The sequence below is a fragment of the Neoarius graeffei genome, chromosome 12, assembly GCF_027579695.1.
Source record: "Neoarius graeffei isolate fNeoGra1 chromosome 12, fNeoGra1.pri, whole genome shotgun sequence".
NCBI lineage: Eukaryota > Metazoa > Chordata > Actinopteri > Siluriformes > Ariidae > Neoarius > Neoarius graeffei.
Genome location: NC_083580.1, coordinates 70,155,111 through 70,176,786, shown reverse-complemented (window position 1 = coordinate 70,176,786; position 21,676 = coordinate 70,155,111). Strand labels below are relative to the sequence as shown.

The 21,676-nt window shown below is 41.2% G+C and overlaps 1 protein-coding gene across 2 annotated transcripts in view; it reads left to right on the top strand.

Moving 5' to 3' along the window:
• pcxa (pyruvate carboxylase a) overlaps positions 1-21,676 on the top strand; it is a 493,922-nt gene that overhangs the window by 82,441 nt on the left and 389,805 nt on the right. For both annotated transcript variants that reach the window (XM_060936332.1, XM_060936333.1), the window contains one exon: positions 20,142-20,260. In XM_060936332.1, coding sequence (XP_060792315.1) covers positions 20,142-20,260 — 119 coding nt within the window. The remainder of the gene's footprint in view (positions 1-20,141; positions 20,261-21,676) is intronic.

Genomic DNA, 21,676 nt, shown 5'->3' with positions numbered 1-21,676 from the left:
CAATTTGCCTTCAGTTCTCCTTTAAACTTTTTTATATTTCTTTATTGTGATCTAAGGAAAGTTGCGAACGAGTTTGATCTTGAACTTAAACCTGTTTTTTTTTGTGACATGACGTCGGCTTGAGTGAGCGGCAGTATTAAAGGTGCATTTAGGCACGATTTGTTTCAAGTTTTCTGGAGCACATCTAACATTTTATGTACAGTAGGTGGAGCTGAAACAAATCTGAAAAGTAAAAAAATAGTCTGTTATATATTTCTATCCACATTCACTGGATATGAGCAGTCGCGCACTCTGATTGGCTACTCTTCTACTATATCAGCTCGTATACTGTGAGTAGAGAAACAAAATGGTGGCGCGTGTTGCGAAACCAACCAAGAACGAAATAAAAACTCTGCTCAAAACCCCAAAGAAAAAGCAATAAAATGTGGAATGAAAGTATTTGATGGAAAGAAGGTATCTTTTTTTTTTTCAAGAATTATTACTATAGCATTTTTCACAAATTGCTACTGTCATTTCGCTGGTTTATTTACATTCTTCATCTTTTAAGCATTAACATTTTTTTAAAATTTTTAGACTGTTTTCAAAAAGCTCAAAGAAGTTTGAAAATTACACAACTGAAATGTCCAAGGAAGAATTAAATAAATGTCGAAAGCTATTCTATACCTCGGCATGACAGCAAGACGGCACTTTCTTAAAAAAAAAAAATGGTCAATTCATGCAGCCATCGATTAGGTTTTTAAGAAGTCCGCCTGAGTGGAAATGATTTTGTCGGGAGTTTTGTAGAAAGTTTTTATTTATCAAATTCACAAAAAATTAAAAATGCTCAGTTTCTCAAAATCCAGTGAATGTGGATCGAATAAAAGTGTTTCCACTCATTCACTGGATTTTGAGAAATGGGGCATTTTTTTATTTTTGCAAATTTGATAACTAAAAACTTTATGCAAAACATCCGACAAAATCATTTCTGCTTTGAATGGAAACAAACTGGTGAAATGACGGTAGCAATATTTGATAAATGCAGTAATTCATGAAAAAGATGCGTTCTTAGCACTTTTATTTCATATTTTGTTGCTTTGTATTTTTGGGCTTTTGTTTTCGAGTAATTTTTGTTTGGTTCAGCAACACGCGCCGCCATTTTGTTTTTCTCGACTTACAGTATATGAGCTGATAGCGTAGTAGTGGAGTAGCCAATCAGAGTGTGTGATTGCTCATATCCAGTGAATGTGGACAGAATAAATATGCATTTTACTCCTTGAGCCCATCCTGTATTCCTGCCCATGTACATCAATCTCCAACCCCAGAACCCATGATGGTTTAGCTCGAGTCAGCATTAGCAATGACTCCTATATCACTTTTGAACCACTGGGCCATTCAGCTGCTTGAGAGCTGAGTTATAACACTATAAACATGCGGAATTAGGCTTATGACAATTTATGAGAACGATCAAATGTGTCTGTGCTGTTTTTTTTTTTTCTTTTCTTTGTAATAAAAGAACGTGTCTGCTTGATTCATTATGCAGAGGCAGCCCTTCAAACAAACCAGAGTTTTCTCCAGATTGTGTTTACAGACCTGTCCAGGAGCGCTGTCGCTAATTCTGCATCCAGCTATATCCCTGTCACCAGTAATAAGGTACTTCATTGTGAAGGAGCACTGCCAGAGGTTATTCTGGTTTTACTGTCTGTCTTGTCTTCGCGCAGGAGAATAAAGGAGACAGAAAAGCCTTTATTTGTCGCACACGCATTACAGCACAGTGACTTTCTTTTCTTCACATATCTCAGCTTGTTAGGAAGTTGAAGTGAGTGTCGGGTCAGGTATGAAAAAAAAAACCCTGGAGCAGTAAAGGATCAAATTGCCTTGATCAAGGGTCCAACAGTGGTGATGCTGGGGCTTGAAACTCTGACCTTCTGATCAGTAACCCAGAGCCATAATCTTTTGAGCCTCGACTGTCCAGTTAACGCTGAATTATCTGGCTGGACACTGGGCAGTGTATATAAAATGACTGACGAGGCCTGTGTGAACGTTGTAGCAGCGGGGGTGTGGACGAGCTTCTTAAAGCATATACGCAGAACCATGGCTTCACTTTTGTTTATAAATGTCTTGAGACCTCAAGAATGGCACAGGAATAGTTTTAAGCGTTAACAATAAATCTAATATAGTAATTTTTATGATTAAAGTGATTCATATAGGTAGCGGTCTGAGTGAATGACCTTGACGTCCGTAATGTCGCAGCAGGAAGTCTATCGGTCTCATCACCATTTCCGCGATACTAAAACACAGAGCTGACTGCAACTCTGATCCTCTATTTTGAGCTAATTTATCGCCATGCGACGTAGATGTGCCTGCAACATGACAGAAGCTGGATTTACGGGACGTGACGTATCGCTCGGGCAGTGACCTCCCCGCGTTTATTGCTAAAACTGGTGACGTTCCATCCCGTGTTTTAGTAATAGCGGAGTACTCCGTATGGAGAAAATGGAGAATGAGTGGACCAGTCGCCTGATTTCTAAACTGGATATTGCTGCTCTCTCTCCCTTATGTGGACGAAGCGAATGAACGGAGAACTGAATGAACAACTGGAAGTCAGATTGTATCAAAACAATCGGCCACAAGACCGGCCTTCAAGAAGCGAGAACACAGATGGCTAAGCTATAAAACAACAAAAACACGTTGTTTACCTGCATTTAGATGAATACATGTAACTTGTATTGTGTTTAAGTTACCGGTATAAGATTATTTAATTTGCTTCAGAATGTGATTGTCTCAGTTCATCTGATTATTTAATCAGCCTTTTACGTTTTATCAGTGAAAATGCATGCATGTACATGTACAGTGGTGCTTGAAAGTTTGTGAACCCTTTAGAATTTTCTATATTTCTGCATAAATATGACCTAAAACATCATTACATTTTCACACAAGTCCTAAAAGTAGATGATGAGAACCCAGTTAAACAAATGAGACAAAAATATTATACTTGGTCATTTATTTATTGAGGAAAATGATCCAATATTACATATCTGTGAGTGGCAAAAGGATGTGAACCTCTAGGATTAGCAGTTAATTTGAAGGTGAAATTAGAGTCAGATGTTTTCAATCAATGGGATGACAATCAGGTGTGAGTGGGCACCCTGTTTTATTTAAAGAACAGGGATCTATCAATGTCTGATCTTCACAACATGTTTGTGGAAGTGTATCATGGCATGAACAAAGGAGATTTCTGAGGACCTCAGAAAAAGCGTTGTTGATGCTCATCAGGCTGGAAAAGGTTACAAAACCATCTCTAAAGAGTTTGGACTCCACCAATCCACAGTCAGACAGATTGTGTACAAATGGAGGAAATTCAAGACCATTGTTACCCTCCCCAGGAGTGGTCGACCAACAAGGATCACTCCAAGAGCAAGGCGTGTAACAGTCGGCGAGATCACAAAGGACCCCAGGGTAACTTCTAAGCAACTGAAGGCCTCTCTCACATTGGCTAATGTTCATGAGTCCACCATCAGGAGAACACTGAACAACAATGGTGTGCATGGCAGGGTTGCAAGGAGAAAGCCACTGCTTTCCAAAAAGAACATTGCTGCTCATCTGCAGTTTGCTAAAGATCACGTGGACAAGCCAGAAGGCTATTGGAAAAATGTTTTGTGGATGGATGAGACCAAAATAGAACTTTTTGGTTTAAATGAGAAGCGTTATGCTTGGAGAAAGTAAAACACTGCATTCCAGCATAATAACCTTATTCCATCTGTGAAACATGGTGGTGGTAGTATCATGGTTTGGGCCTGTTTTGCTGCATCTGGGCCAGGATGGCTTGCCATCATTGGAACAATGAATTCTGAATTATACTAGCGAATTCTAAAGGGAAATGTCAGGACATCTGTCCATGAACTGAATCTCAAGAGAAGGTGGGTCATGCAGCAAGACAACGACCCTAAGCACACAAGTCGTTCTACCAAAGAATGATTAAAGAAGAATAAAGTTCATGTTTTGGAATGGCCAAGTCAAAGTCCTGACCTTAATCCAATGGAAATGTTGTGGAAGGACCTGAAGCGAGCAGTTCATGCGAGGAAACCCACCAACATCCCAGAGTTGAAGCTGTTCTGTACGGAGGAATGGGCTAAAATTCCTCCAAGCCGGTGTGCAGGACTGATCAACAGTTACCGGAAACGTTTAGTTGCAGTTATTGCTGCACAAGGGGGTCACACCAGATACTGAAAGCAAAGGTTCACATACTTTTGCCACTCACAGATATGTAATATTGGATCATTTTCCTCAATAAATAAATGACCAAGGATATTGTTGTCTCATTTGTTTAACTGGGTTCTCTTTATCTACTTTTACGACTTGTGTGAAAATCTGATGTTTTAGGTTGTATTTATGCAGAAATAGAGAAAATTCTAAAGGGTTCACAAACTTTCAAGCATCACTGTATGTTGCATAAGTTATAACACCCTATCCTGTTTTAATGAGAGTCAACCCACAGTTACTGAAGTCAAGTAGGTCTTTGTTGAGCAAGTCGGTAATGGTATTTCTTACTTTTCACCATAAATTTTTATTTATATGACTTTGGTCTACAGCTGTAAACGACCTCGACCTCAAAATCGGTTACCGCTGTGACGTCGCGCTCCGGGCTGGCTGGCTCAGCGGGGCAACTCGAATGCCAACTTTGCGGTCGAATTTAACGATCAAAAAAAAATTATTTATATATAATATATTTTTTTTATTCCCATTTATGCAGCATACAAGAGTCAAGGGTGGAGATACTATCCACTCAGAAATTTATTTAAAAATAAAGGTTCTGCGTATCTCCTTTTAGAGGCCTCCGTGTCGGCGGTTCGCTTCAGTGTTCAAGGGTTTTGGCACAAGTGTAGCACTTTCTGTGGGGGTGGTGGGACACTGAAGCACTGGGACAGGCAGATTGTTTGCTTCAGCTTGTACATGCACACGATTCTGCTCTGCAGAGAAGCTCTCCCTGTCTCTGCTTCCTCCCTTCATTCATATTGGTCCTTGGCTGTCACAGCAAGACACGCACACCATTAGTTCAACATGGGTGTGATAGTTTTACCACTCGACTTCCCTGGCCTCGCCCTCCATTCACAATCTTGTGCTTGACCACGCCCCTGCTGTCACAACGTAAACGATTCTGGATTCTGGACCATAACAGTTTTCCAGTGAGGTTTTTTTTTTTTTTCAGCTACAGTGGTGCTTGAAAGTTTGTGAACCCTTTAGAATTTTCTATATTTCTGCATAAATATGACCTAAAACATCATCAGATTTTCACACAAGTCCTAAAAGTAGATAAAGAGAACCCAGTTAAACAAATGAGACAAAAATATTATACTTGGCCATTTATTTATTGAGGAAAATGATCCAATATTACATATCTGTGAGTGGCAAAAGTATGTGAACCTCTAGGATTAGCAGTTAATTTGAAGGTGAAATTCGAGTCAGGTGTTTTCAATCAATGGGATGACAATCAGGTGCGAGTGGGCACCCTGTTTTATTTAAAGAACAGGGATCTATCAAAGTCTGATCTTCACAACACGTTTGTGGAAGTGTATCATGGCACAAACAAAGATTTCTGAGGACCTCAGGAAAAGCGTTGTTGATGCTCATCAGGCTGGAAAAGGTTACAAAACCATCTCGAAAGAGTTTGGACTCCACCAATCCACAGTCAGACAGATTGTGTACAAATGGAGGAAATTCAAGACCATTGTTACCCTCTCCAGGAGTAGTCGACTAACAAAGATCACTCCAAGAGGAAGGCGTGTAATAGTCGGCGAGGTCACAAAGGACCCCAGGGTAACTTCTAAGCAACTGAAGGCCTCTCTCACATTGGCTGATGTTCATGAGTCCACCAACAGGAGAACACTGAACAACAATGGTGTGCATGGCAGGGTTGCAAGGAGAAAGCCACTGCTTTCCAAAAAGAACATTGCTGCTCATCTGCAGTTTGCTAAAGATCACGTGGACAAGCCAGAAGGCTATTGGAAAAATGTTTTGTGGATGGATGAGACCATAATAGAACTTTTTGGTTTAAATGAGAAGCGTTATGCTTGGAGAAAGGAAAACACTGCATTCTAGCATAAGAACCTTTATTCCATCTGTGAAACATGGTGGTGGTAGTGTCATGGTTTGGGCCTGTTTTGCTGCATCTGGGCCAGGACGGCTTGCCATCATTGATGGAACAATGAATTCTGAATTATACCAGAGAATTCTAAAGGAAAATGTCAGGACATCTGTCCATGAACTGAATCTCGAGAGAAGGTGGGTCACACAGCAAGACAACGACCCTAAGCACACAAGTTGTTCTACCAAAGAACGGTTAAAGTAGAATAAAGTTAATGTTTTGGAATGGCCAAGTAAAAGTCCTGACCTTAATCCACTCGAAATGTTGTGGAAGGACCTGAAGCGAGCAGTTAATGTGAGGAAACCCACCAACATCCCAGAGTTGAAGCTGTTCTGTACGGAGGAATGGGCTAAAATTCCTCCAAGCTGGTGTGAAGGACTGATCAACAGTTACCGGAAACGTTTAGTTGCAGTTATTGCTGCACAAGGGGGTCACACCAGATACTGAAAGCAAAGGTTCACATACTTTTGCCACTCACAGATATGTAATATTGGATCATTTTCCTCAATAAATAAATGACCAAGTATAATATTTTTGTCTCATTTGTTTAACTGGGTTCTCTTTATCTACTTTTAGGACTTGTGTGAAAATCTGATGATGTTTTAGGTCATATTTATGCAGAAATATAGAAAATTCTAAAGGGTTCACAAACTTTCAAGCACCACTGTACATAATAAAGTTATGGCTTAAACAATTTTTTAAAAAATCATTCTCGACCCATTTTCTAGGTTATTTGTGCGAGTCAGAAATAAAGATCTATCACACCTTGAAGTCCAGGACCACTCTGTCTGACAATTTAAAGTAACCACCACCATACTGTGGAGGACAAGGTGACCTCTTAATCATCCCAATTTTTTTTGGTGTAAAATTTTACACCTCTTGTGTTTCTTTTCACAAGTCACCAACCATAAACCGCTGAGAAATTCCTCCAAGAGTTATGTGATGGAAAACAGACACATGCTCAGCCAGAATACAGATCGTTCTGGGTTCAGATTTATCTGTTCACTGAATGTGTGAAATTCTTTGAAATGAATTTTCATTGCACAGATTTACCAGTCTACTGGGAAGTAGTGTGTTGTGTTAGAGGAGAATCTACAACAGGGTACAAAGATGCATCTCAACACAAAGCAGCCTGTAAATCATGGCTGTAAAACATGTGTAATTATGCTCATGGTTACATGAGTGATGATGTTATTCATATACTCGTTGCATAGCTTTTGTACATCTGGAAGATTTAAAGGAACAGTCCACCGTACTTCCATAATGAAATATGCTCTTATCTGAATTGAGACGAGCTGCTCCGGACCTATCCAAGCTTTGCGTGACCTCCCAGTCAGTCAGACGCGCTGTCACTCCTGTTAGCAATGTAGCTAGGCTCAGCATGGCCAATGGTATTTTTTGGGGCTGTAGTTAGATGCGACCAAACTCGTAGCGATTTTCCTGTTTACATAGGTTTATATGACCAGTGACATGAAACAAGTTCAGTTACACAAATTGAAACGTAGCGATTTTCTATGCTATGGAAAGTCCGCACTATAACGACAGGCGTACTAAAACCTTCTGCGCGCTTCGGCAGCGCATTGATACGGAGCTCAGATATCAATGCGCTGCCGAAGCGCGCAGAAGGTGTTAGTACGCCTGTCATTATAGTGCGGACTTTCCATAGCATAGAAAATCGCTACGAGTTTGGTCGCATCTAACTACAGCCCCAAAAAATACCATTGGCCATACTGAGCCTAGCTACATTGCTAACAGGAGTGACAGCGCGTCTGACTGACTGGGAGGTCGCGCAAAGCTCGGAGAGGTACGGAGCAGCTCGTCTCAATTCAGATAAGAGCATATTTCATTATGGAAGTACGGTGGACTGTTCCTTTAAAAGCAGTGCTCACTAGATGACATCAGAGCCGTGTAAATATTTAGTGATTCAAGGCATGGTGATGTTGAACACACTGGTGGAGCTTCGTCTCTCTTAAAACTGTCATGGGCTGAATTTTATATATGGGTCTGTCTTAGAAACTGGTCTCTCATTTGGGACATTTATGGTTAAAAAATAAATTTTCTAATTTAACTTTTTTTTTTTGCATTTACCAAACACTCAATATTTCTTTTGTCATGTTTAATAAGAATAAAGATAGTATCTTGCTTTATCTGGCCTCCACTGTGGAAATTGATTTACATATAAAATAACTACATGAAGAATTAAAGCCCCTCCTTCACAGATGAGTGAAAATATTGAATAAATTTCCTCTTTTTGATTTGCTTGGGTTAAAAATGCCAAGTTATGATGACTGAATTGATTATTCACTTAAATATGAATAATATGATACATTTTGGGGATTTGATATGGCGAAATAGGACACAATGGAAAAATCAAGAACACACCGGAAAGATGAGAATAACGGCGGTGGTAAAGGAACAGCGACTGTACCGGCTGAAGGTCGCGCAGGTCTCTGCTGCGGCGCGCGAGCAACGGGACATCACTACCGCACCGGACGGAGCGGGGGCGGGGCAAAATGACTGGCCGTAGATTCTATCAAAAGTTCGATCTAAATTGACCATGGTTGCAAAATATTGGCCAAAAAATACGCAAACACTACGAAATATGAAAGTAAGATGAAAAAGAAACATTCTATTGCCTTATACTGCAAGACTAAAACAAAATAAAACTGTCAAAACTCACCTTTTCAGTGATGACGTCCGAACAGATCACCCGCGTAACAAAGACCGCAAATGGAAGCACGATCGACTTCTAACTGTTGGAGTGGAAAATTCCATTCTACACATGCAAATTGTTAATGTGTGTCCTTCCCCGCACACAAATAACACGCTACGGTAAAAAATAGACCACAACTCATTTTATAGCTCAGAAATTCATACAAGAGCAGCTACCATCGTAACATATTCTGTAAGAAACATATTCTATACCTAACTTTCAGCTTTCGTTTTAAAAAACAAAATCGCAGATTTATAACTAAATTTTTATATGGCGTAGTGATTTTAAGTTGCTACTTTTGGTGAGGTCATGACCTTGACCCTGAGGCTTTCCGTTTAGATCAAAACACACGATCGTATTGGTTTTGGGTCTGCCGAAAATGGAGTCACAACGGTGATGAAGTATTTTGCATGATGTTTTATTTCGGTTATGATTATTCTGTGAGCGCACCAATCCTTAGGTGTATAAAGTTACAACTTAAAATACAATTAGTGATAACTGTAGACTTTTCAGTGGACTGCAACCTTTTTAAGGGAACGCGATGTAGTCAACCATTTATCATGTCCCAGATCAAACCGCCATTCTTCCACAAATTTGCAGAATTTTTGCCAAATTCTGAATAGAGTATTCACGTCAAAGATTTAGTTTTATCTGTATTATTTCTTTCATTATTTTATTTCAAATTAAAACCAACATCACCATTCAAAACCGTATAGTTTATTGACGGAGTATATTTAGTGGGGTACCCCCACAGTACCCAGTTTCTGAGACAGACCCATAAAGATGTATAATATTGAAATCAAGCAACCTGCGTAGTCTTTGGAATGAGCCCTGCTCGAGACAGTTTGCTTCGAGAAAAGATAAATCCAGTATATGCCACCTTTTATTGTATGCGCTTTTTATTTTGCGTTTGTACTGCCTTTTGAAATGGCGTTTCAGAGTCTTCATGAAATTTTAATTTCTCTTTAGTGTTGCTGGAGTTCATTCCTCTTTTTGTTAATATGTAAAATATATCTCAAGGTACGTCCTAATGAAGAAGTCATTAAATAATAATCTTGAACCCTTGGAAACACTTCACGAGCAGCTTGTGCGTCACATCAGTGCTATTAAGAGGATTCTAATTTAGCAATGCCGTGCAAGCTGATGATATTTCTCTAAAATTTCTCACCATCTATAAAATCAATAATAAATGAGTGTTGCAGTTGGGGGTTTTATTTATTTTTTAATAAATGCGAAATAGAAGGTCTTGGCATGCTACCAAAACCTCCAGACTATAAGGTTCTGACTTGGAGTTGTTTTTTTTTAAATTTAGTTTATCTGTCATCATGTCCCTGTTTGATTTTGTAAGTAAACATCACCATTTTAAGTAGCCAATAATTCACTGAAATCTGTCTTTTGTCTCACTCCGGCATGGCAGGAAAGGATTTCTCCCAGTACTTGTCAAAACAGTGAATCACACATTGAGTTCAGTATTGAAACCTGTTGAATCGGTGAGTGTGATTCATGCGGTTGTGTGAATGGGGTTTTATTTTATTTTATTTTATTTTCTCCTTCGTGGCTGGGGAAAAAAATGCCTGTCTCTTTATCACTTCTCTCTGAGAATAAGGAGAGCCAGTTTAGCAGTTTATTAGGTACACCTGACCTACTGTGTGTGCGCGCGCATGTGTGCGTCATGTTATGCACAACCTTCATCAGATTTCATCATCTGTTCATATCGTAGGAACCAAGACATTTTTTTTTTTAATTAAAGTAATAAGCCACAAGAGTGTGTTCCAGTGATTTGATCATGCATGAGGGTGCTCTTGGGCACAGTGCACTCCTCGCCCCACTTGTCTTTCTGTTCAGTGCATCAGAGAACTCGATTTTAATAAAATCTTAGTCTGTTATAGCCTGGGGGTGTGTTTCTTGACTTGGCGTGACTTGACCCTCTTTGTGAAATGTTTGTGCTACTCCAACGAAAACCTTGTTGCTAATGGTGAATCTTTCAGGATATGCCAAGACGGGCTCGGTGATGTCATGTCTCAGCGTTCAGTCTCACATTTCCGCCAACAAATGTAGGGTGAAGGCTAACGGATGCTTTCTACAAGACGTGTGAAGCCAGCCGCCTCGTCTTGTCGGGGCGTTTTAGTCTAGTTAAATAAACATCTGGTTCGTTTTCCCGTTTGGGCAGGTGTGAAAACAGTAATCATAGACTGGTACCAAAATCCAGAATTGTGACACCCAAAGGCATTTTTGAGACAAAGTCGGCAAACGGTCTTATTTTGTCAATTTGGGTGTGCCGAATTCAAATCTGCAATATGCCGAGCTCTATCTGACCTCTGTTGACCTCTAGAGGTCATTGAACTTTGGGCCTGTAAACGTCTCAGCTGAACCCAGTTTCTCAGCTTTCTAAGGAATGAAATGTACTAAAATGATTAATGAAGTTAGCAAATGGCCTTGTTTGTTAAATGTTTGGGTGCTGAATTCATTTTTCATTTGTAAAACGACATATGACCTCTGATAACCTCAAGGTCATTAAACTTGGCCTATAGGCCTATGCATTTAACGGCATTTTTAAACTGACTTTACTCCCCCAAAAAGAATATGAACAGACAAAAAACAAATAGAAAGGAACAAATACAACATTAAATGCCAGTCCATGTACATGTGACTCACTTTTCACAATGAGAATGCCTTGGCGATCACCTTACATAACACTGCATTACATTTAGCGGTTATTGTTTATACAAAGCTACTGAAAAAAGGACAGATTCAGCAGCATACAAAATGTGGGGGCATACAGGGTATACAGGTTAATCAGGGTTAGTATTGAGGTTTTTCACCCACGTGACCAAGTCATGTGAGGCTGCCATTTTGGACGTCACGGCTCGAATCAGTTTGAATGCGAGGAAGGCGACAAACGAAAAACATAAAAGAAAAAGGAGCGAGATGCAGAAAACACCTTCACTATCCAGCGACGTAGGGCATTTACAGGGCGAGCAGAGGGAGAGGTATTTGCAAAAATTGAGGTTATCAGGCTTCGAGAACGACGTTTATCTGCTTCCACCAGGATTGTTCACTGACGTACGGAAGTACACGAAGCCCTCGTCTTTACCTGACTTCGGCCCACATGATCTGTATACCTATGTCGTTAAAAACCCATCGCCATACACAGGTATTGATCTGAAAGCGTATAAGAGTTTGGATACCTACAAATATTTTGTGTCAGGCTGGGTAACATGCCTACATCAGCGGGTCGTCCCTGGAGCCGGTGGTCGCCATCTTATTACAGCTAAGGTTTGTTCACATTTTCATTTACTTTTGGTCCTCAGGATAAACAAAATGTTATTAAATGTCATTGAAATAACTTCTTAGTCTGTTGAGACATGGCCTGTTATAAATTTGCTGTTACCAGTCAGTGACCAAGAACTGTATTATTAGGATCAGTGTCTGTGTTGTAGTAGTGTACTAGCAGCTAGCTGTTAGCACTAGCTAATGTCAACAACATCATAGCTAGTATGTTACTGTAGCAATGTTTACGTTCAGTCATTTGGATGACTGTTAAAACCTTTCAGTCTCAAGTTTTTCCTTTACTGTATTTACTAGTTTACTGTAATTATGATCCGGCAGCTATTTACACCGGATCCAGTGTAAATAGCTGCCGGAGCGTGCTCCGGCTTGCTCCCCCTCAAATTAAGCAGCGCGCTCCGGCTTGCTCCCCCTCAAATTAAGCAGCGCGCTCCGGCTTGCTCCCGGAGTGCTCCGGGAGCAAGCTGGAGCGCGCTGCTTAATTTGAGGGGGGGCAAGCCGGAGTGCGCTCCGGAACCTCGGCCGGAGCACTCCGGGAGCAAGCCGGAGCGCGCTGCTTAATTTGAGGGGGAGCAAGCCAGAGCGCGCTCCGGCAGCTATTTACACTGGATCCGGTGTAAATAGCTGCCAGATCATAATTACAGTAAACTAGTAAATCCAGTAAAGGAAAAACTTGAGACTGAAAGGTTTTAACAGTCATCCAAATGACTGAACGTAAACATTGCTACAGTAACATACCAGCTACTATGTTGTTGACATTAGCTAGCTTGACCTTCAAAATGGCGGACGTGACCCTGTGACGTCAGGTGAAAAACCTCAATATATGAGGTTTTTTTTCTTTGTTGTTTGTTTTGTTTTAAATGAAGTAAAGCCTTTACAAAAAACAAACAACAAAGAAAAAAACTCTCATATATACTAACCCTGATTAACCTGTATACCCTGTATACCCCCACATATTGTATGCTGCTGAATCTGTCCTTTTTTCAGTAGCTTTGTATAAACAATAACCGCTAAATGTAATGCAATGTTATGTAAGGTGATGGCCTAGGCATTCTCATTGTGAAAAGTAAGTCACATGTACATGGACTGGCATTTAATGTTGCATTTGTTCCTTTCTATTTGTTTTTTGTCTGTTCATATTCTTTTTGGGGGAGTAAAGTCAGTTTAAAAATGCCGTTAAATGCATAGGCCTATAGGCCAAGTTTAATGACCTTGAGGTTATCAGAGGTCATATGTCGTTTTACAAATGAAAAATGAATTCGGCACCCAAACATTTAACAAACAAGGCCATTTGCTAACTTCATTAATCATTTTAGTACATTTCATTCCTTAGAAAGCTGAGAAACTGGGTTCAGCTGAGACGTTTACAGGCCCAAAGTTCAATGACCTCTAGAGGTCAACAGAGGTCAGATAGAGCTCGGCATGTTGCAGATTTGAATTCGGCACACCCAAATTGACAAAATAAGACAGACTGTTTGCCGACTTTGTTTCAAAAATGCCTTTAACTCCTTAAATAAGCACTTTTTTGAATTTTGGTACCAGTCTATCACTCTCGGGTGTGAACCAAAACAACTACACGAGACCCTTTGGAGGAGTTGGATTTGGTCCAGTTCCAAATGAACTATGGAGCGGTTCATTTGTGGTGGGAACGTGATCTGATCCAACTAGCTGGTGTACGCTGCAAGTTTGACCTAATTGGCTCCTGTTGCTGGGATGTGCTTCTCAGAGAACGCATACCGTAGTAGTTGTAGTAGCAGCTAGCCACAGAATAAACCTCTTGGACTAGCAACGAGGCAGTGAGTTTGGGATTCTGCCGGTATAGTATCCAACAGTAATTGGGACAACACTCCAAGTTTCCAAATCCGTTTGAGTTTGGACCGGAGCAAGCGACCTGTAGGTGTGGAAACTCTCTCAAAGTGCTGCTCGTGTTACGTCGGAGAGCAGTTCAACAGGCTCAAATGAAAATGCTTTCTACCGCCTTCTACATACATGAAGAAGAAGAAACCTTTGTCACATGCACACTTCAAGCACAGTGAAATTCATCCTCTGCATTTAACCCATCTGAAGCAGTGAACACACGCACACACCCAGAGCAGCGGGCAGCCACACTACAGTGCCCGGGGAGCAGTCAGGGGTCAGGTACCTTGCTCAAGGGCACTTCAGCCCAAGGCCGCCCCATGTTAACCTAACTGCATGTCTTTGAACTGTGGGGGGAAACCAGAGCACCCGGAGGAAACCCACGCAGACACGTGGAGAACATGCAAACTTCGTACAGAAAGGCCCCTGCCGGCCGCTGGGCTCGAACCCAGAACCTTCTTGCTGTGAGGCGACCGTGCTAACCACAACACCACCGTGCCGCCATAACCACATGGCATCATTATACTTGATAGAGGACAGAGACACGCCACCCGTCCCACCCAGAGAGGCCAATTATGCTTTCTTGTCTCCCAGCCATGGAAGGCTCCGACATTGTCAGACTCGTGGTTTCATCCTCAGGAGCCCTTTTGAGCTTGTTCATTCTATAATTATCTAATCCATATCCAGTCCTGTCTTCGGTGTGGATTAAACAGGATTTCAGCACTGTATGATCTCCGATTAAGAACGGTCTGCTCAGTTAGTGCTACTCAGAAGTATGAGTGCTCTGTGCTATATTATAGAGGTTACACCGCCTTCTGACCTTCAACAATAATCTACTCCTACTTTGATTTCTCTCTCTTTCCCCATCTCTCCTGTGAGCCTTGTTGTTTAATTGGCTTGCAACTCTGTGCTACAATGATTGGCAGGAAATTTGATGAAGCACAGACTGATTTTAATCTCCTACCCCCAAGACGGGCCTGACGTTTTCCTCGCGTCTCTGTGCATGGCAAAAAAGAAAAACGAGTGCTGTTCACAAAGCCGGGGAATGAAAAATACACCACTCCAAATTCTGTATTTGTGCTCCATGGTGCTGTTTGACTTGGCTGTTGTGTCCCTGTTGAGAAGGTAACTGCATTACAGTGCAGCGTGGCGTGAGCAAGATGAATGTCTCACTTAGAAACGCGACATCAATTATCTCCGAACTCTATATGCGGGTTTTCCCCAATTCGTGTTGTGTGTGGGTTTTTTTTTTATGGGGGGGGGGGAGAAAAGCTTCATAAACTGCATCACTGGTTGTTGCCATTCCAGCAAAACAATACAACTGGTCATTATTTTCTCTCTCAAGTTGCGAAATTAAATTAGTGCTTGGAAATAAGTGAGATTTGACACAGAGGTGGTGGTGGTTGGAGTGGGGTCGAGTGGTGAGGGGGTTCTCTTTGCAAGATGTTGTCTTGTGGCTTTAGTTGCTATGGTGACAGCAGCAGCTCTTGCGCACAGGTTGGGGATCTCAGCCTTGATGTAGATCCTTCAGGACTCTTTGTTCCAGGCCTGTGTTCACCTCCATGTCATTGCTTCTTCTCTGCTTCCCTGTCTCTTGACCTGTGGGTGGATTGGTGGGCTGAACTAGGAGAGCAAAAACTCCAGCTATGTGAAGATAATCAATGAACAGGATGTCAGAAAAAGGTTCGTGTCTTAATTTGACCTTGGTGATACTGTTGTGCTTTTTAGTCTTCGTTTCTTCTCGACAACCCTCTTTCTCTCTATCATCACTTATTTCTTCATCCTTGGTTGAACATCCCTCCATGTGGCCCTCCCTTGACTAAGTGCTTCACATCACCCAGATATGTTGGTGCTGTGGATGCTGTGAGGTAATTACAAATTGTATCAAGCTGTGAAACTTGTAATTACTCATTTCCCTTGCCCCCGTCCCCCTTCTTATGCCTGTCTGTGGAATGCCATCTGTCCTCCTCTTCGTTCTTGTCCTCGCGCCCCTCCATCCCCCCCAGATGGTATTCTTTCTTTTTTTTTTCCGTCTTACAATTAGACCTGTTTCCACGCCTATTGAATCAATCTGCCCTTTTCCCATCGCAACATCCTGTGTTTTCAGACCCTGAACTCGAAAATCCAGAGTTATAATATGATTTGAGAAAATGGCATTATCCAGATATCGGAAGTAATGCAGAATATGCGCTTTTTTAAAATGTTAATGAATATCAGCATTCTTCATGTATTTCATGTTCATGGTTCATCAGTATTAATCACATTTAACTAAATTTCTGTTTTTCCAAAACCTTTAATCTTCAAGCAATGATCCCTCCACCTAAGATCAGGGGCTGATCCAGAAAAATGGGAAGAGAGGGGCGTCAATCCAGGAAGGCCGGGGGTCTCTGCAGTTTTTAAATGCCCGGAGATGCATTTTGAGCTGTCAGACAGACAGACAGACATGTTGTAAATGAAATCTGTGGAAGAAAATTACCATGTCAAAAATGTTTTCAAACTAGGAATGTTCGAAACCATTTTATTAGTCACTGAAAATGATATTGTCAGAGTTGCAGGTATATGTGTAGAACATAATTACAACTGATAATGGTAATGTTTGCGAAAGTTGCATTGTCATGTAATGCATTACCACATGACACACTACACTGTTGTACACTGACCACAAAACTCATATCAATACATTATAACTATAATCTGAGCTCCTGCTCAGGACATCCATCCATCCATCCATCCATTATCTCTAGCTGCTTTATCCTGTCCTACAGGGTGGCAGGCAAGCTGGAGCCTATCCCAGCTGACTACGGGCGAGAGGCGGGGTACACCCTGGACAAGTCGCCAGGTCATCACAGGGCTGACACATAGACACAGACAACCATTCACACTCACATTCACACCTACGGTCAATTTAGAACCACCAGTTAGCCTAACCTGCACGTCTTTGGACGTGGAAACGGGGGCACCCAGAGGAAACCCACGCAGACATGGGGAGAACATACAAATTCCACACAGAAAGGCTCTCTCCAGCCGCTGGGCTCTAACCCAGAACCTTCTTGCTGTGAGGCGACAGTGCGAACCACTACGCCACCGTGCCGCCCCACTCAGGACATTCAGTGTACATATCAGACAGTGAATATACCCAGGTAAACTAAGGTAATGTAAGTGGCCACTTTTAGACAGAGCTTAATACCGAGAACTATAAACAAAGATTACAAGAGTTGCATGTCTATAATACAGTGTCAGTCAGTGCAGTCTGAGCTCCTGACTCTAATAGACTGAGGGAACGATACAATGATTGTATGAGTTGCATGTGAACAAGTCCGATAATAAGTCTTGCTTCCCAAGGCTCAGGGGATTTCAAGCAGATTTTCTTCAGAGCCGCTGCAAAAATTAACGTCTCTCAGATCTATCCAGCCGCTGTTGTAAAAATCAAAGTGAGGCTCATCCCCAACACGGCACGTGTACCATATACGTACACAAGGTATAGTAAGTTCAGGGATACCCGATTAATGAATATGAGCAGTAGCCGGACAGCTGGTGTGTGTGTGTACACAGTAAATCTCCTGCAGCATTTTATCATTTTGGCTTGTGAACATTGGTGTTAACAATACCATAAACCTAAAAGGATGGCACACACCCTTTACAGTACAGTCTGGGAATTGTTTTTCCACTGTGTTCGGTTTTGATCTGTCTGTACCGAAGGAGGTTGAATTGACAAAGTGATGAAGCTAAGTTATCATAGTATAACTTGGATAACTTAGCTTCATCAATTTCCTTTTTCATTTCCGTTTCCAGTTGAGTACGCTGTGCGCATTCTGGCTGCCGCTTCTCACCGGAGCTTTTTATTTTATTTTCTCTCTTGTTTTTCTTTTTTGTGTTTGTGTAGTTTGATGTTTTTGTTGGAGTGCTTTTGTCCGCCGGTTGTGGTGTACTGTAGCTCTGGACCCAGTTTTGGGCGTCGGTTCCCTCCAGGCCTTGGTTTACCGTGGGTGATGCCTGTGCTCCTAGCTATGGACTGCAGTGAGCTCGTTGCTCATTTTAACATCGCAGTTGACCAGCACTCTGTGCAGCAGTGCTTTAATGCTTGGCGTGATGTTGCTCGGTGGCGTCGTGGTGGCTGTGCAGGCGGTTTGGGACATACCAGCGCTCTGCGTGGTGGTGCGTCCATGCTCGCTTTGTGGATCCATGGCGTGATGTTGCCCGGTGCCGTTGCGGCAGCTGTGCTGGTGGTGTGGGACTTGTTTTTGTGCACCTTTTGGTGGGACTGTGGCTGCGACACCATTGGAATGACGTCCTGACCTTTATTTGGTGGACTTTTTTTTTTTTTTCCCCGATAATTGTAAAACGACCTTGGGTTTTGAGAAAGGCGCTATATAAATTGAACTTAGAATAATAATAATAATGTAAATGGTTGATGAAGCATTGCATCACTGGTTTAGACTACACTATTGTATGAAAGAAGAGAGACGTTATGTACCATTACGTCACTCATCAGGATCATAGTCTTATGAGAAGAAGAAAGACATTACTGGTCAACATCACCTTCAGAGAGTAGAATGTGCGAATGAAAATAAATCTCAAGGATTTAACTTGACCGAAACAAGTAGCAATCAGAACAGCCTGCCTGTTCCAGTTTCAAGAACAAGTCAAACAAATATCTCTCTCACAGTGCTAAATGTATAATTGTTGATGTGGTTTGAAATAATTATCATTTATTTAAGTTTTTTTGGAGATGTTTGTCACATTATTGAAAGAGTCATGGGTGTCAGCACTTTGTAACAGTCATGGTGCTTTGTAAAGTTTCCCAGCACTGGAGAGTCTTTAGGATAGCGAAGTACGTATATGAGTTCTGATTTCTCTAAAAGACGAGCTGCATTTTTTTCTCTCATTAATTTCAAGACGGAGAAAATGACAGGCTGGTGAGTGACCAGCTGCTTACCATTGCTGTAACGTAAGCGAAACAGGTATTGACTTGTCTTGCAAATGTTCTGCAGCATTAAAATTGTAATTGTTGGCAGATCATGCTGGTGTAAGTGGAATAACATGACTTGGATCATGCTGGTTTGGTTTTTTTTTCTTGAAAATAACACCACCATCCATCCTGGCATTAATTGTTTTTGTAAAACAGCACAGTCTGTCATCTGTTATTCCTTTCATCTTGCCCGCTCCTACGGATCGCCTTTGGCAGTGAACTAGTCTCTTCTGGATAGATGAGCTAATGGATGCTTCGTGCCTCTCAAATGAACAGGAGAGAAAGAAAAGCCAGCTTTCCTACCTGGAATCCTGGTCATGGATCTCTCCAGCTTTGCTGAATTGCGACTCTGTTAATAAAATTGGAGCCTTAATGCACTATTGTTATAACGGCATCCTGTAAGATGGTGCGCTGTATGAGGTCACCTCATATAGCGGCAAAACCACACTGGCCCCACAATTAACTGCACCGGAAAGTTATCAGGCCGGGTGCCAAATTTAATTGCCAACCCTTGACTTGGACTGTGATATAATGCAAGATTAATTTACCTAGGGTGAGTTTTATAGTAATTATGTTGGAGCCGGCTGTGTTTTATACCCACTGATGACTGTAGGCTTGAGCAGAGTTATGTGATCAGAGCAGTGTGAAGGTGCACTCTGCTGAGAGGAGCTGAAGATCTTTTGGATCGTGTCCCTGTGCAATCTGGGTTTGGGCTTCTGAGACTTCTGTGTGCGCAAAAAAAAAAAAAAGACCTGCTAACAGATTACCTGCTGTGCTGCAGCCTGCTCGAGCTTCTCCTCTTTCTCATAATCATGCTCCCAGCCAGCCAGCAGTTTTAAAGGTCAGCTCTAAATGTTTAATCATCTCATTGCCTTAAGGGTGCAGCAATATTTTTACTTCTAATAAAATCTGGGTGCACTGATATTACTGTTGAAAACATTATATAAAGCTATATTAAGTTTGTTGAAATAAACTCTGCCAGCATTCCCTAGTTTGCTTCCCACCCCCACCTTTTTTTTTTCTTTTTTTTCCTTTTTTTTAAAATATATAAATTACCCATTATTGTCAGACATTAATGGTGTTGTGATGGTCTTAATTAAGTTTGGTGGTTTAGTAGACAGCCTCAACGACTCTGTGTGTTTTTTAATTGCCTTAGCAGTGTGCTGTCCTTGAATCTGTTTCCTGTCCCTTAGGTCGGCTATGAGAACGCTGGCACAGTTGAGTTCCTGGTGGATAAGAATGGAAAACACTATTTCATCGAGGTGAACTCTCGTCTCCAGGTGGAGCACACAGTTACTGAGGAGATCACAGAGTGAGTGAAGACTAACACACACACACACACACACCACACACTGATTCATACCTGTGTTCAGAGCTCAAAGAAGAACATTTTTTATGATCTCTCCTTGCTTGTGTCCCAACGACAAACACAATTAAAACCTCGTTAATTTAATTCATTTTGCATACTCTGTATGTAGACCAGGTGGCACGGTGGTGCACCTCGCAGCAAGAAGGTTCTGGGTTTGAACCTCATGGCCGACTGGGGCTTTTCTGTGTGGACTTTGCATGTTCTCCCAGTGCCTGTTTGGGTTTCCTCCAGGGGGGCTTTGGTTTCCACAGTCCAAAGACAAGCTGATTTGGTCAACTCGCTACTCTAAATTGCCCATAGGTGTGAATGTGAGTTTGAATGGCTGGCTGTCTCTGTGTGAGCCCTTTGAAGAATTGGTGACCTTCCCAGGGTGTACCCCACCTCTTGCCTAAAGTCAGCTGGGATTGGCTCCAGCTTCCCCCACAACCCTGATGGATAAGTGGTATTCTTTGTGTATGCATGACGTCACGCTCATTTCCCAAACCAGAAGTCCACTGTGTTGAAAGATAACATCAACCAATATAGCGACACTTCACATGTGAGCTGCTGCAACGCTTCATGATATTCTTTTGATTTCATTGCCTTTGAAGAAAGACAATGCCTCCTTTGTGTGCGGGATACAATTTCGGTAATAATGCTACTTGTGACAAAGAGAAATGGTTCTTCCAGGGCTTGACATTAACTTTTAAACCCACTTGCCCCCCAGTATTATCACTTCCCCCTGTTTTGCTTGTACTACATTTAAAAAAAAAAAAAAAAAATTTTAGGTAAACCATAGAAAAGTTGTGAATTGCAACATAAAATGAAGATCACACATTGAGTTGAAGTTTGGTTATTGATTAAGTTTATTCTTAAGTTTGGTATAACAGTTTTATCCAAAATAGTTTTTCCTGCCTTAGTCAATTTATTTCCATTTTACATGCATGCAGCTGTTGTAAAGTTCAGTGTGTTTGTGTAGAAAACTCTGACCTGTAAGTTCATTACTCCAGTGTAGAAATCATAAAGTAGAAATCTATAGCAAAGTTTGTATGAAGAAAACAATAGGGTGCCAAGACTTTTGAACAGTACGGTGTCTGAGATTTATATATCCTTTTTTTTTTTAATATCATCCACCTCTAGGTTTAAAAAAAAAAACCAACCCTGCGCTGCATCATGACACAGGATAACGTTTGAATTTAAAATTGTTTAGGGTGTGGGTGTTTTATACAGACCTGGCAACCTGTAACTGAATCAATTTATATATATATATATATATATATATATATATATATATATATATATATATATATATATAAAAAGTGTGTGTGTATATATATAATATATATATATATATATATGTGTGTGTGTGTGTATGTATGT